A 16,824-nucleotide genomic window follows, 5' to 3' on the forward strand; every position below is an offset into this window, starting at 1 on the left:
ATACTGGTGTGGGTCGAGTGAGGGGGGGAGAGATAATTTAAGGTGACCTAGGACCAGCCTTTCAAAGCACTTGGAGACTACAGATGTAAGAGCAACGGGCCTGTAGTCATTGAGGGAGTTGATGTTTGTCTGCTTGGGCACCGGGATGATAGTGGTGGTTTTCAGGCACGCTGGCACGGAGGAGTGTGCTAGGGAAAGGTTAAAAATGTCTGTGAATACCCCAGCGAGCTGGTGAGCACAGTCCCGGAGCACCCTGCCTGGGATCTCCTCCGGGCCAGCAGCCTTACTAGCATTAACAGTTCTCAGGGCCCGCTTTACCTCCTCTAACTGGAGGGTAAGTGGCTGGTCAGCAGGGTCCAGTTGGAGAGAGGTTCTTTCATTCGGACCTCTCTCGAAACGGGCAAAAAAGTGGTTGAGCTCCTCTGCCAGCGATGTATTTGCAGCTGTCGGTGGGTCCCTGCTGCCCCTGAGGTTTGTTAGGTGATGTATTCCCTGCCACATGCGTGCTGTATCCCTGGAGGTGAAATGGTCCTCGATCTTCTCCTTGTAGGACATTTTAGCTGATTTAATGCCCCGCTTAAGGTTGTGTCTGGCAGCGCTGTACAGTTCTTTGTTGCCAGATTTGTGGGCCAAGTCCCGCTCCTTCAGAAGACGCTGGACCTCCGTAGTCATCCATGGTTTCCTGTTCGGAAAGACACGGATGCACTTGTTGATGGTGACACATTCCACACAACATCTGACGTAGAAGAGTACTGCTGCAGCGTACTCTTCTAGGTCCTGGTTATAAAATAGACTCCAGTCTGTGCTCTGAAAGCAGTCCTGCAGTTGTAAGGTTGCATCCTCTGGCCAAGTTTTAATGATCCTGGTAGTGGGTTTCTGCTTTCTACTGATGGGGATGTAGGCTGGGATTAACAACAATGACTGGTGGTCTGACTGTCCAAGGGGGGGGGGGAGGGGTAAGGCTCTGTAACCTTTAGGAATGTTAGAATAAACACAGTCTAGTGTGTTTTCCCCTCGAGTTGGGCATTTAACATGTTGCACAAACCGTGGCAGTACTTTCTTTAAGTTGGTGTGATTAAAGTCACCATCCACGATAAAAACCCCATCAGGATGTGAGTTCTGTTGTTTGTTGATCACATTTAGCAGGTAGCCCAGTGCTACATTAGCTTTAGCCTCCGGAGCTAAGTACACGGCTGTAATAAAAACCACAGAAACTCTCTTGGGAGATGATAGGGTCTGCATTTAACTACCATCATTTCTAGGTCTGGTGAGCAATGTCTCTCAGTAACAGTAGCATCCGTAGTCCAGTTATTGTTCGTAAAAACGACCAGGCCCCCCCCACCCCCGCATTGTTTACCTGAGGCTTCGGTTCTGTCGCTGCGGTGAGTAGCCCGGCCCGCTAGCTCGATAGCAGCATCAGGTATTCCAGGATGGAGCCAGGTCTCACTGATTATCAGAACACAACTATCCTGGATAGCTGATTGTGATGATAAGCAGAGTCTTAGTTCGTCCACCTTGTTGTTAAGAGACCTGGCGTTGGAGACAAAGAGGCTGGGGAGTGGTGGTCTGTGCGGATTCCTCTTTAGCCGAGTTAGCACGCCGGCTCTACGCCCTCGCTTCCGTTTGCGGTCTCTCCGTCTCCTGCGGTGACTGTTGGGGGAGGTTATCCATGGGGACCCCGGTGCTCTGCTGATCTCTGCTGGAATCTCGTGTGTATGTTGGAAAGTACACAAAACCCCCAGTTGTTGCGTCGTTCCAATAAAAGTTAGCGATTCTCGGTTGAAGTGAATCGTGTTTGGTCTACCCTGGCACAATTCCCACCAAACAAACAGAGATAAGACGAAAAAACAGTTCAATCTAGGAGAGCTCACAGCCGCAGCGTCCTGGCGCGCAGTCATCTTGCTTGAGAGGCAGAGGCTCAAGAGGAAAGTCCACAATGACTTATCGAGGAAAGAAATGATAGAATAGGGCCAACATACATTTATGCCACCAGCAACAAGGCCAGAAAGCAGAGTAATAACAAAGCAATAATGGATATATGAATAAGCAAGAACAAAGCATAATAGCAAATGACTCAGTTGGATAAGGATATATATCTGAGTAATTTCATGATCAAGAGAACAGAAAACTTGAATGTCTTCAGGCAAAGTATTGAAGAGTTTAGACCAGGTTAAATATTTAGCTAGTCACAATGATCACTAATGGTGGTTATTGATTTTAGTTTAGTTTAATTTAGAGATATAGCGCAGAAACAGACCCTTCGGCCCACCGAGTCCGCATTGACTAGTGATCCACGCAAATTAACACTATCTTACACACACTAGGGACAATGCCAAGCCAATTAACCTACAAACCAGTACGCCTTTGGAGTGTGGGGGAAAACCAAAGATCTTGTAGAAAATCCACGGGGAGAACGCACAAACTCCGTACAGGCAAGCTCCCGTAGTCAGGATCGAAACCAGGTCTCCGGCGCTGCAAGTGCTGTAAGGCAGCAACTGTACCGCTGCAACACCTTGGCCGCCCATTATTACTGATTATACTGATTGATGGGCAAAACTTGGCTCAGATCATTGAAGTCAAACTGGTAAGGGATGTTCAGGATGGAAGCTTCAAAATCATGCTTATACAGACTATTGGGAAAGTACGCAAAAATGGTGCACAGATATTACAGATACACTCTGTTAATTTGGCATCTGATTATTTGGAAATCCTGATGGTCCAGCATTAGACAAAAGAATAAGAATGTACAGTCATCGCTGGAGTTGGGGTCCAGAACACCAGGCATCAGGAATGGAGCAGGTTTGTGGCAGGGAATCAGGATACTGAGTCTTTGAATATTTTTTATTGGGTTCATCGTAATGTGTACCATACATCTGTGTAACACGTAATAATAGGAGCAACAACTAATAACAGCATCTACCAACAACTAGAGAGCAGTTCTGTGCTACTATCTACCCCATTGGAGACGCTCAGTCTATTATTTATCAGACTTTACTAGACTTTGTCTTGCACTAACTGTATTCACGTTACTCCCTTTATCGTGCATTTGTATACTGTGGATGGCTCGATCGTAATCATGTCAAGTCAAGTCAATTTTATTTGTCACATACACATACAAGATGTGCAGTGAAATGAAAAGTGGCAATGCTTGTGGATTGTGCAAAAAAACAGACAAAACAGGATAGAACAGAATCAATAATTACATATTTGTGAGAAAAAAAACAGCAATTTAAAAAAGACACAACACAACAGTAAATTGGTACAGTAAATTAGTCCCTGGTGAGATAAGAGTTTACAGTCCTAATGGCCTCTGGGAAGGAACTCCTTCTCATCCTCTCTGTTTTCACAGCATGACAGCAGAGGCGTTTGCCTGACAGTAGCCTGTTGCTGGTGTGGAAGGGGTCCCCCATAATGTTGCTGGCTCTGGATTTGCACCTTCTGATATACAGTTCCTGCAGAGGGACGAGTGTAGTTCCATAGTGCGTTCGGCCGAACGCACTACTCTCTGCAGAGCCTTCTTGTCCTGGGCAGAGCAGTTCCCAAACCAGATTGTGATGTTTCCGGACAAGATGCATTCTACAGCCGCTGAGTAGAAGCGCGGAAGAATTCTCAGAGAGACTCTGAATTTCTTCAGCTGCCTGAGGTGGTAAAGGCGCTGCCTTGCCTTACTCACCATTGCGGCAGTGATGTCCATGTCAGATACTCTGAGATGTGGACTCCCAGGTATTTAAAGCAGCTCACTCTATCCACGGTATCCCCATTTATCTTCAGTGGCGTGTACGTCTTTGGATGTTGTGCCCTCCTAAAGTCCACGATCAGCTCCTTAGTTTTTTGACATTCAGAGGAGGTTGTTGTCCTGATACCAGAGTGCAAGATCAGCCACCTCCACCCAGTAGGCCTTCTCATTATTTTCGGTGATCAGGCCCACCACCACAGTGTCATCAGCAAACTTGATTATAGAGTTGGAGCTGAACCTAGCCACACAGTCATGTGTGTACAGGGAGTACAGTAGGGGGCTGAGGATGCAACCCTGGGGGGATCCTGTGCTCAGGGTGAGGGTCTTCGATGTATTTCCTCCCATCTTGACTACCTGGGGCCTGGCGGTGAGAAAGTCCAGGACCCAGGCACACAGGGGGGTGTTAAGCCCCAATTCCAGCAGCTTCTCAGCAAGTCTGGTGGGGACTATCGTGTTGAAGGCTGAACTGAAGTCTATGAACAACATCCTCACGTAGCCCCCCTTCTGGCTGTCAAGGTGAGAGAGAGCGGTGTGCAGAACCTGGGAGACCGCATCGTCCGTGGATCTGTTTGGGCTGTATGCGAATTGTAGCGGGTCCATGTTGCGAGGGAGGAAGACGCTGATGTGGTTCTTGACCAGCCTCTTGAAGCATTTCATGACTACCGAGGTGAGGGCCACCGGTCAGTAGTCATCCAAACAAGCTGGAGAGGCATTTTTTGGTACAGGTACAATTATGGATCTTTTGAAGCAGGCAGGGACCACGGACTTGGCCAGGGAGAGGTTGAATATTGTAGTGAGCACCGGAGCTAGCTGAGTATCACAAGACTTAAGGGCCTGTCCCACTGTACGAGGTAATTCAAGAGTTCTCCCGAGTTTCCCCTGATTTGAACTCGGAGAATTACGGTAATAGCCGCACGTAGGTACTCGGGGCTCTCGTGGACATTTTTCAACATGTTGAAAAATCTTCACGAACTTACTGCGTTTCCCGAGTACCTGCCGTTAGCGTTATGAGCCACTAAGAGACATCCCGAGCTCCGACGTACCCGCTATGTACATTCTACGTACTTACCACGAGTTTGATTTTTTTTTAAACTCGGGAGAACTCTTGAATTACCTCGTACAGTGGGACTGGCCCTTAAAGTACTCACCCAGATATGCCATCTGGGCCTCCAGCTTTCCTCGTGTTCATACGTGTCAGAGCCCTCCTCACGTCAACTATGGCCTGGCATCCGGAAATATGGACGTCTACAAGGAAGAGTCCTACCGACTGCGAAGGGCGGTGAAGGATGCTAAATTGAGGTATGTATTGTCTTTTTGCTGACTAGTTAGCACAGTACAAAAGGTTTTCACTGTACCTCAGTACATGTGACAATAAACTAAGCTCAAACTCAATTCAATACTCCAGAAGTTCTGCTAGTCCAGCGCGACCAAAGTTTTGCAGGTGCTAGATTACTGGAGTTTTACTGTACAAATATAATGTTCGTATTCATTTCAAGTGAAGTAAAAGCAATCTACTATAAGCCTTAATTTTTCCCAAGAGCCAGGTAAAGGAAAAGTTAGGAAAAGTTAGTTAGATTAGAAGAAAATGGAGCTCAAATATAAGATGTTATAGTACATAAAGCAGACAAAGCTGTTTGACTCTTGTGATTTCAAGGTGTCAGTAAACCAGGTCGTGGACAATGAACTGTACCCATTATCTATTTCTATTGCAGGAGTTGGCATGAGCCAAACTTTTCATCAAACTAGATCTGCCATACACAAATGCTCAGATGAATGTGGGTCAGGAGATTCAGCAATATTTACTAATTATGCTTGTACTCATACACAACACTAAATTGTGCATGAAATTATTACCAAAGACCTACCCAGAAACTAGAAACAAAACATTAGGAAACATTATCAGAGAGAGTGGGATAAACAAGATGCATATATTTTAGCAGTTCACCATGTCTCTTCACAATTCCTTGGAAGAATTTTCAGTTATAATATAAACCCACACATACTTAAAATATTGGAAAAAACAATAACTTTTATCTGTATAGGATTTTTCATTGTCTTCTCTAAATATGTGCTGCAGAAAAACAGTACATATTGCTCAAGAATTGTGTGGCCAAGGAACAAAATGAACTCTTTTTTGCCTACTTACAAAAGAAGGTGTAACTAAATTACGCTTATTTGAGAAAAGTACCAATAAACATTTGGTAGCTAGGCACAGAATCCTAACATTTAATTATACAAGTAATGCCCCAACACAATATCATCGCCATTTACTAGCTTTAAAACGATCTGCTCCATACTCACCATTATCTCCTTTCTCACCCTTTTCTCCTTTTCTTCCTCTTTCACCTCTGCGACCTTTTTAAAAATAATGACATTACATACATGTTAGTGAACAAATATATCCAAAGAGTAAACTGAATTTGAAAGTCTCAGCCTATCCATCCTCACCCTATAACTCACGCCTGAAATCCCAGGTAACATCCTGGTGAAATTATTTTGCACTGTGCCCACTTCTAAAGTAATGCACAAAATATTGTATTGGAACAGAACTTGCTATTGAACAACTTTCTGACCATAAACCTTTGTGACGCCCAACTGTCTGATGGAATCCCTATCCTAGAGGTGGAGACCTGGTTTGGCAGCAAGGCTTGTGCTACATAATGTACTGCAATGTGGAATAGAGAGGTTAAAATCAGGTGCCAGTGTGTCTGACCTCTCACTCTGCCACTGTTCTCAGCACTCAGTCCAGATCTGACCTGAGGGGCCAGATGCATTTTCAATTAAAAATAAAACATAAATTAAAATTAGGGTCTTCGTAGGAGTTGCATGATTTTGGATGTGGATCTTCCCTACTGGATATGATTGGTGATGTGTGATGCCTTTCAGTGGCCCACATTGTTCACTGCAGGCTGCTTCAAACCTACTTTCCCATACATCGTGGCAACCATATCATAACAACCGTCCCTCATCTCATAATCCAGCCAGCCACCAATCCGCTGATCCAAAGTGACCATTCAATCTCCGTCACGATCTCATCCATGATCATAAGTTAATAAGGTCATAAGTAAAGGAACAGAATTAGGCCATTTGGCCCATCTACTCCGCCATTCAATAATAGCTGATCTATCTCTCCCTCCTAACCCCATTCTCCAGCCTTCTCCCCATTAACCCTAACACCCATACTAATCAAGAATCTATCTATCTCTGCCTTAAAAATATCCATTGACTTGGCCTCCACAGCCTACTGTGTTAAAGAATTCCACAGATTCACCACCCTCTGACTAAAGAAATTCCTCCTCATCTCCTTCCTAAAGGAACGTCCTTTTATTCTGAGGCTATGACTTCTGGTCCTAGACTCTTCCACTAGTGGAAACACCCTCTCCCCATCCACTCTATCCATGTCTTTCACTATTCACTATTCCCTCATCCTTTTAAACTCCAGCGAGTACAGGCCCAGTGCCGTCAAACACTCATCAATGTTAACCCACTCATTCCTCGAATCATTCTTATAAATTTCCTCTGGACCCTCTCCAGAGACAGCCATCCTTCCGCAGATATGGAGCCTTTTCCTGGGACACCTACTTGTAACCTCCAACTACCAAGCCTATCACTGGATAACAATCCCTGTACTACCAGCTGCCAAACCATCCCTCAACGCTTGTTCCCTCATCATCAATCTCACCCATTAACCATCAAAATCCTCTGCAGATATTAAATGTACCAGCCAACCAACAATCAGAACTTCTGCCTATCAAGCTGTCCCTGTGCCTACCAAATCTGTCCCCATTTACCAAGCAAACACCTAGACAATCGATGTTTCTGTCCACGGCCGACTGTTGGTCAGTCCTCAGCATTGATCATTCCCAATATCATCTACAAGAACACTACCTCATACTCTGCCGGGATAAACTACAACCCAATTGTATGAACAATTAATTTTACAATTTTAGGTAACCTGCACGTCCAGTTTTGCTTTCTCTCACCTTTTGATCCACCTAGGGTTTCCCACACTTACCAAACCCCCAGCTTCACATTTTCCTGTTACCCGGTTGTATACACCTCCCCCCACCTGGTTTTGTCTGGGTATCACCCACACACTTAACCTACTGGGTCTCCTATTCGAACCTCCAACTGGTTCCATCTGCCCATCTTCCTCCCCTTTTACATTTACTAGCTTCTTTACTTATTATATTCCAGCATCTGCAGCCTCTTATGCATTCACTCATTACCTTCCAGCGTCTATCGCTAGCTCCTCCTGCCCTCTCCCATCCTGGCACCATCTGCCCCCATTTTTCTCACTTCTTTTTTCCCTTTGGGGTGGGAGATTGCAATCTTCACATGGTCCATCCTGTTTCGACCAATGCAATCAACCCGCCGTACACAAACAAATAGATCAAATAGAACAAGTTGACCTACAACTTTAGGCTGTGCACGCCACACGCAAGAAGAAGAAGACTCTCTCTTTATCTGTCTCTGCCCATCACCCACGTTACACTGAGTACCAACTCCACAACACCTGCCCCTTTGTCTCTTCCCATTTGGCTTCATCTACCCATCAACTCCCCCATCAGATTATTTTGAGCAACTTTGGCAAGATGGAAGAAAGACTGACAAGAAAATTGGAAGAAGATATAAATCTTCTGAATAACAAAAAGGTATAAATAAATTACGACAACACCAAACAATTTAGCATATAACATGGCAACTTAAACAAAATAAGGTCAAATTGCTCAAACCTTGAGCAAGTTTACAGACAATAAAAGAAAACTTGCTTTTTTAACAGGGGACTGGAAATGTAGCATAGACTCGAAAGTAGGTAAATCATTCAAAACTGAGATCTTAAAAAGATTCTTAAAAAGAAAGTGGATTAGATTTGTTGAGGACGTGTTTGTTTATGTTTCTGTTCAAGGGAAATGTATTTTTTGGTGTAGATCATCAAGATATTGTAAGGTGAAGTGGGTAATAACATTGATGATGGAATTAATTTTCTATTAATGTACACCAAGTACAATGTGATAGGTTCCACCACTTTTGCATTTCATCTAAATAATAGTCAGGAAGCCATACTGTACAGCATACAGAAACGGCCCTTTGGCTGCACTCGACCTTGCTGACCATGATGACAATTTACATTAATTTAATTTGCCTCTACTCCATGTCCACCCATGCATCTGCCAAAACACTGCCATTTTATGTGTCTACCACTTCCAACCATACAATTCCAGTTGGTTCCAAATAACCACTGTCATCTGTTTGAAAATCCTACCCCTCAGATCTCCTATCAATATTTCCCCTCTGTCGTCAAGTTTTAAACTCTCCCACCCTATGAAAAAAATCTTTGCCTGTCTACCCTATTTGTGCCTGAATACAATTAACATCTTCTTGGATGGCCAGCTGAAAATGAAATTTTCAGTTATAATATAAACCCACACATACTTAAAATATTGGAAAAAACAATAACGTATCTGTATAGGATTTTTCATTGTCTTCCCTAAAAATGTGCTGCAGAAAAACAATACGTATTGCTCAAGAATTGTGTGGCCAAGGAACAAAATGAACTCTTTTTTGATACCTCCAAAAAATGGTGTAACTAAATGACGCTTATTTGAGAAATGTTCCAATAAACATTTGGTAGCTTGGCACAGAATCCTAACATTTAATTATACAAGTAATAGAAACATAGAAACATAGAAATTAGGTGCAGGAGTAGGCCATTCGGCCCTTCGAGCCTGCACCGCCATTCAATATGATCATGGCTGATCATCCAACTCAGTATCCCGTACCTGCCTTCTCTCCATACCCTCTGATCCCCTTAGCCACCAGGGCCACATCTAACTCCCTCTTAAATATAGCCAATGAACTGGCCTCGACTACCCTCTGTGGCAGGGAGTTCCAGAGATTCACCACTCTCTGTGTGAAAAAAGTTCTTCTCATCTCGGTTTTAAAGGATTTCCCCCTTATCCTTAAGCTGTGACCCCTTGTCCTGGACTTCCCCAACATCGGGAGCAATCTTCCTGCCTGCCTGTCTAGCCTGTCCAACCCCTTAAGAATTTTGTAAGTTTCTATAAGATCCCCTCTCAATCTCCTAAATTCTAGAGAGTATAAACCAAGTCTATCCAGTCTTTCTTCATAAGACAGTCCTGACATCCCAGGAATCAGTCTGGTGAACCTTCTCTGCACTCCCTCTATGGTAATATTATACAGTTAACATCTTCTTGGATGGCCAGCTGAAAATGAAATGTCCTCGTTTGTGGAATATTCTTGGAGAGCTTCAATTTCCTTTTAAAAATGAATTGGCCGATTAATGAAACTCAGGATAATGCTTGAATAGTAACATACCGTATGATCCTTTTTGTCCCTTGACAGAAAACCCAGGTAGTCCACGCTCTCCAGAATCTCCTTTGAGTCCCAGGGATCCAGGTAGTCCAGGGATACCAACAATCCCTAAAAAGAAAATATGACTCTAGATGAGTAATATCCACAGGTTACATTTCCCTCGTGAAATATATTAAAACCTGAGAAAATTACAAGAGAAAACATATAAGGTGATTGAATTTTTGAATGCTGCAGTAAAGACTCAACAAAAATAAGACAAACACATTGTGCCAAATATATTTTCTGAATAGATCTTTGGTATCTAGCATCATACTAAAATAAACCCATTATACTTGAATAATGTACTCAAGTTGTGCTAAATTACCCTAATGAGCCTGCCAAACCTACTCACCACAATAAGAAACTTCTGCAGTAAAATATAAGTGCTGGAGGAACTTAACAGGTCAGGCAAAAGTGGGTAAAGATCAGTTACCAAATAGGCTCATGATACGTTAAAAGGAAAAGTCATCATGGCTAGATCGGATTTGTCTGCAAATATTATATTAAAAAGAAGGATATATTAGGCAATTACAGGCCAGCCAGAATAATGCCATTGTTGGTGGCTTTCAGAACCAAAAATTTGATAAGATATCTTAACATGTTAATATCTATTTGGACATATTAACGTGTCAAGCATGCACTAAGAAAGGAGATGCCAAAGCAGCAGGACTTTGGAAGTGGATTACAACACTTTGCTGCTATCATACTTCATGTTTGGTGCATATGATCAGAGATGATTACAAAGCCAATATTGTGATTGATTAACATGACATGAGATTTTGATAAAGTAATTGAAAGGATAGATGAAGGCAATGCAGTTAATGTTATGCAACTGGACATTAAAAGGGTATGTGATAGGGACAACTTATTACGTTTGCTTTCCCATGTGCTAAAATTTGCTGTAACAACATGGAATCAAATTTGACTGAAGATGGAGAGTTGTAATGAAAGGGTGTTCTTGGGTCTGGAGCAATGCAGTGATGCCCCTAAGGTTCAGTATAAAGACCATTGTTCCCTTTATAGTAATGATTTAGAATTAGGGCTTTAGTGCACAATTTCAAAAACTGCAGCTCGCATGAAATCTGGAAGTATAGTAATCTGTGAGAATAATAGGATGGGATTTCAAGAGGACAAATACTGGTAGAATGGAATTTAATTTAAGAAATTAAATTCTATCCATAGATGGAAGAGGTGATACATTTTGATTGTGGGTGGCACAGGGGCACAGCCAGTAGAGCTGCTGCCTCATACTGTAGCTAGAGAGGTTCAATCCTGACCAGTGCTGTCCACGTAGAGTTTGCACATTCTCCCTGTGGTTTTCCTTGTTTTGCTCCAGTCTCTTTCCACATTCCAAAGACATGCATGTTGATCAATTAATTTGCCATTGTATTGCCCTTGCTGCATCGGTACACTGTAGAATCCTGGGGTACTGATGGGGATAAGTAAGTGACAGGGAAATTCAGTAGGGAACAGCATTGCTCTCGGAGCCGGTATTTGCGCGATAGGCAAACTGGCCTTGTTCTACGACTTGAAGACATAAAATACGGTAGAAGGAAAGGTGACCGTTCTCACAAACCATGTGCTACAGTTTTAAATTGATTGCTATAGCATACGTTTATAAAGATTATAACACCGAAAGTTATTTTGTACAGAGGATGGTGATGATCTAGAATTCACTGCCTGATGGTTTGTGGGAAAAATAATGGTTCAGGGGTAATTAGATAGACATTTGGGGGGGGGGGGGGGGTGGACAATTTGTAGATCTATATGGATGGCGCAGGGCAAGACATAGCTTTACAATATTTTACTGGTTAGGGCGGCTCGGTGGATTGGAACAGAAAGAAGCACAGTAGTGAAAGAGGAAAACCTTTGCACATGAGAGGCTGGTATTTGGAATGCACTACCTGATTGGATGAAGCGCATGGACCCAAAGAGCATTCTTTGGAGAAGTCTGTGGGTTAACGTATGATGAGCATTTGACGGCACTGGGCCTGTACTCACTGGAGTTTAGAAGGATGAGGGGACACGTCATTGAAACTTACCGAATAGTGAAAGGCTTAGATAGAGTGGATGTGGAGAGGATGTTTCCACTGGTGGGAGAGTCTAGGATAAGAGGTAATTGCCTCAGAATTAAAGGACATTCCTTTGAGAAGGAGATGAGGAGGAATTTCTTTAGTCAGAGGGTGGTTAAATCTGTGGAATTCTTTGCCACAGGAGGCTATGGAGGCCGTCAATGGATATTTTTATGGCAGCGATAGATAGATTCTTGATTAGTACGGGTGTCTGAGGTTATGGGGAGAAGTTAGGAGAATGGGGTTTGGAGGGAGAGATAGATCAGCCATGATTGAATGGAGGAGTAGACTTGATGGGCCGAATGACCTAATTCTGCTCCTATTACATGACCTTATGTCCTTATGACTTGAATAAATATTTGACAGAGAGGAAATGTTGATAGGGGTAGAGTGCACCATATTGAAGTAACTGGATCGCTTTCAAAGCTGGTGCAGACTATATGAGCCAAGTGCTTTTGTTCTGATTTGTGATATAGTATGTTTACAAATATTAAGGTCAATTTAATATTAAGTTAAATATTGATATAAACTCTTGTTTGTGGAAGAGCAATAGCTTTAGATTTCACTTCTTATCAATTCAATGTGGAATTACCTATATTTTGGTGTTTCATGTTTGTGGAGAATTTTATCAGCAATAGCTCTTTCTGAAGCACAAATCAATCACAAATCCTCTTCCCTTACTTAGTGTCATCGTTGTAAAAATCTTCAGAAAGTACACTCCAAACTCCAGCCACATCGCACAAAAAGCTTTTCTGCCTGGCTTTAGTTTCAAGCATAATATAAGTCTATCTTTGTCAGAGGATTGAAAAGTCAAAACATTCTACTTATAAGCACTGTATAAACAATTGAATTGCGCACTCTTTAAGTGAGTCAGAGGACCTGATTGCCTGAAATAAAATAGCCTCTGCCTAATCCCAGAGACCAATCGTAAATCTTTTCTGTGCCCTCCCTCACACTCTCAATATGGTGACAACCACCAAGTGGGAGAACAATGGAAGACCCGACATGGGGGAAACTGCTGAGAATGAAGGAGGACCACAAATGGAACGTGTTAAAAATGGTTTGTGTAAAATAGGATACTTTGTAACCTTGTAGGTGCCCTTTATGTGGTGACTCTTTGCATACCTTGGGTGTGCAAAACAAAGAATATCACTGTGACTTGTCACGTGACAATAAAGCATCATTCATTCATTCATTTTCGTTCAGAGTCACGTGAGTGACTACGTGAAGAACCCCACCAGGACGCATGCGTGTCATATCGCTACACGCATTGCGAAACAGTCAGGCGGGGTGGAACGACGTTCCCCCGCAGCAGTAGTTTTAAAATCCGGAACCTGCAGGTAAGAGTTATTCTGCGGTCTTTTTGTGTTTTCCCATACTGATTTACAGGTGGGGAGCAAATGGACAAGTCGAAGAAAACAACGAGGGCTGCGACAAAGCTGGTGGGGGAGGACCGCTTGGAGTAGCGGGCAGCCAGCAGCGGCCAGCGGCACATGAATCACCCATAATGGGAACAGCTGTGCCCGATGTCGCCTCCGCACCGGCCAGATCCACTCCACGGCCGGGCGGTAAGGCAAAACAAAAAACCAACAAAGTCGTGGACTCAGATGAGTCCGACTTTGAGCAGCCGCGAGCAGCCAGCGACCGTGAGCGCTGGAGCCGGATGGAGCGGTGTGTGGAGCACTTGCTCCAACGTGACAGGCTCCGGGAGATGGAGTCGAGTCACTGTGGGCTCTATGTAAAACCCACAGCAGCACCTCTTGTAGGGCTGCACAGTGCTTCTCCCTCGTCAGAGGGGAGTACTGGGGGTCAGTTCTGGGCTGATCCTGAAGAGGGGTTTGCAGAAGAGAAATCAAGTGTGCAGGAGGTGCAGGAACGTGAAAATCTACTGGACATGGTGTCCAACTTCATACAGCCAGACCAGACTGGCCAAAACCTGGAACAAAAACTAGCTGCCAGTATAGATTATATGTCCTTTAACCAGCTACAGGAACAGGCTGTATTGGACACCACGGCAAGACACTTGGCACCGTAACTGTATATCCCTGAATGTTCCTGTTGTAAATAATTGCATATGGAAACATATCGGAGTAGGATTTAGAGGCATGGATGTCAAACTCCAAAAGGTATTAAAGCTCCTAACAGCGGGAATAACAGCTTTCACCCGCACAGTAGATGAGAAGGACATGTCGCAGGACCAACAGGATGCACTGGCACTGCTTTGCAACACACAATATGAAATAAACAGCATCAGGAAGAGTGCCATCCGACCTACTTTAAACCCGAAATTCGCGGGTCTTTGCAAACCTGGAAACGTAAAACCACCAATTCTACTATTTGGAGGTGACCTATCGAAGCAAGTCAAGGAGCTCAATGAGGAGGCAAAAACCCTAGGGCTCATAAAAGGGACTTCATCAAAAACCTACTACGGCCATAAACAGCACCCACCAGTAGAACAAGACAAACTGGTGAAAGCTCGAAGGTCCGGTACACCGAACATGAGTCTTTTTTAGGCCATGGCCCAGGCCGGCCTTATAACATATAATATAACCATATAACAATTACAGCACGGAAACAGGCCATCTCGACCCTTCTAGTCCGTGCCGAACACGTATTCTCCCCTAGTCCCATATACCTGCGCTCAGACCATAACCCTCCATTCCTTTCCCGTCCATATAACTATCCAATTTATTTTTAAATGATAAAAACGAACCTGCCTCCACCACCTTCCCTGGAAGCTCATTCCATACAGCCACCACTCTCTGAGTAAAGAGGTTCCCCCTCATGTTACCCCTAAACTTCTGTCCCTTAATTCTCAAGTCATGTCCCCTTCTTTGAAACTTCCCTACTCTCAGTGGGAAAAGCTTATCCACGTCAACTCTGTCTATCCCTCTCATCATTTTAAAGACCTCTATCAAGCCCCCCCTTAACCTTCTGCGCTCCAAAGAATAAAGCCCTAACTTGTTCAACCTTTCTCTGTAACTTAGTTGCTGAAACCCAGGCAACATTCTAGTAAATCTCCTCTGTACTCTCTCTATTTTGTTGACATCCTTCCTATAATTAGGCGACCAAAATTGTACCCCATACTCCAGAATTGGCCTCACCAATGCCTTGTACAATTTTAACATTACATCCCAACTTCTATACTCAATACTCTGATTTATAAAGGCCAGCACACCAAAAGCTTTCTTTGCCACCCTATCTACATGAGATTCCACTTTCAGGGAACTGTGCACAGTTATTCCCAGATCCCTCTGTTCACCTGCATTCTTCAATTCCCTACCATTTACCATGTACGTCCTATTTTGATTTGTCCTGCCAAGATGTAGCACCTCACACTTATCAGCATTAAACTCCATCTGCCATCTTTCAGCCCATTCTTCCAACTGGCATAAATCTCTCTGTAGACTTTGAAAATCTACTTCATTATCCACAACCCCACCTATCTTAGTATCATCTGCATACTTACTAATCCAATTTACCACACCATCATCCAGATCATTGATGTACATGACAAACAACAGTGGACCCAACACAGATCCCTGTGGCACCCCACTAGTCACTGGCCTCCAACCTGACAAACAACCATCCACCATTACTCTCTGGCATCTCCCATTCATCCACTGTTGAATCCATCTTGCTACTCCACCATTAATACCCAACCATTGAACCTTCTTAACCAACCTTCCATGAGGAACCTTGTCAAAGGCCTTACTGAAGTCCATATACACAACATCCACTGCTTTACCCTCATCAATTTTCCGAGTAACCTCTTCAAAAAATTCAAGAAGATTAGTCAAACATGACCTTCCAGGCACAAATCCATGTTGACTGTTCCTAATCAGACCCTGTTTATCCAGATGTTTATATATATTATCTCTAAGTATCCTTTCCATTAATTTGCCCACCACTGACGTCAAACTAACAGGTCTATAATTGCTAGGTTTACTCTTAGACCCCTTTTTAAACAATGGAACAACATGCGCAGTATGCCAATCGTCCGGTACTATTCCCGTTTCTAATGACATTTGAAATATTTCTGTCATAGCCCCTGCTATTTCTACACTAACTTCCCTCAATGTCCTAGGGAATATCCTGTCCGGACCTGGAGACTTATCCACTTTCATTTTTCTCAAAAGTGTCAGTACTTCCTCTTCTTTGAATCTCATAGTTTCCATAGCTACTCTATTTGTTTCCCTTACCTCACATAATTCAATATCCTTCTCCTTGGTGAATACCGAAGAAAATAAATTGTTCAATATCTCCCCCATCTCTTTTGGCTCTGCAGATAGCTGTCCACTTTGACTCTCTAATGGACCAATTTTATCCCTCGTTATCCTTTTGCTATTAATATAGCTGTAGAAACCCTTTGGATTTACTTTCACCTTACTTGCCAAAGCAACCTCATATCTTCTTTTAGCTTTTCTAACTTATTTCTTAAGATTCTTTTTACATTCTTTATACTCCTCAAGCACTTCATTTACTCCATGTTGCCTATAATTATTGTAGATCTCCCTCTTTTTCCGAACCAAGTGTCCAATTTCCCTTGAAAACCATGGCTCTTTCCGATTTTTACTATTTCCTTTCAACCGAACAGGGACATAAAGATTCTGTACTCTTAAAATTTCCCCTTTAAATGTA

General features: G+C 43.2%; 1 protein-coding gene across 3 annotated transcripts in view; it reads right to left on the reverse strand.

Moving 5' to 3' along the window:
• Window positions 1–16,824, reverse strand: part of scara5 (scavenger receptor class A member 5) — a 101,532-nt gene that overhangs the window by 31,689 nt on the left and 53,019 nt on the right. For all 3 annotated transcript variants that reach the window (XM_033021103.1, XM_033021102.1, XM_033021104.1), the window contains exons 6-7: window positions 10,076–10,180; window positions 6,038–6,091 (exon numbers count right to left, since the gene is read on the reverse strand). In XM_033021103.1, coding sequence (XP_032876994.1) covers window positions 6,038–6,091; window positions 10,076–10,180 — 159 coding nt within the window. The remainder of the gene's footprint in view (window positions 1–6,037; window positions 6,092–10,075; window positions 10,181–16,824) is intronic.

The sequence above is a fragment of the Amblyraja radiata genome, chromosome 5, assembly GCF_010909765.2.
Source record: "Amblyraja radiata isolate CabotCenter1 chromosome 5, sAmbRad1.1.pri, whole genome shotgun sequence".
Classification (NCBI taxonomy): Eukaryota; Metazoa; Chordata; class Chondrichthyes; order Rajiformes; family Rajidae; genus Amblyraja; species Amblyraja radiata.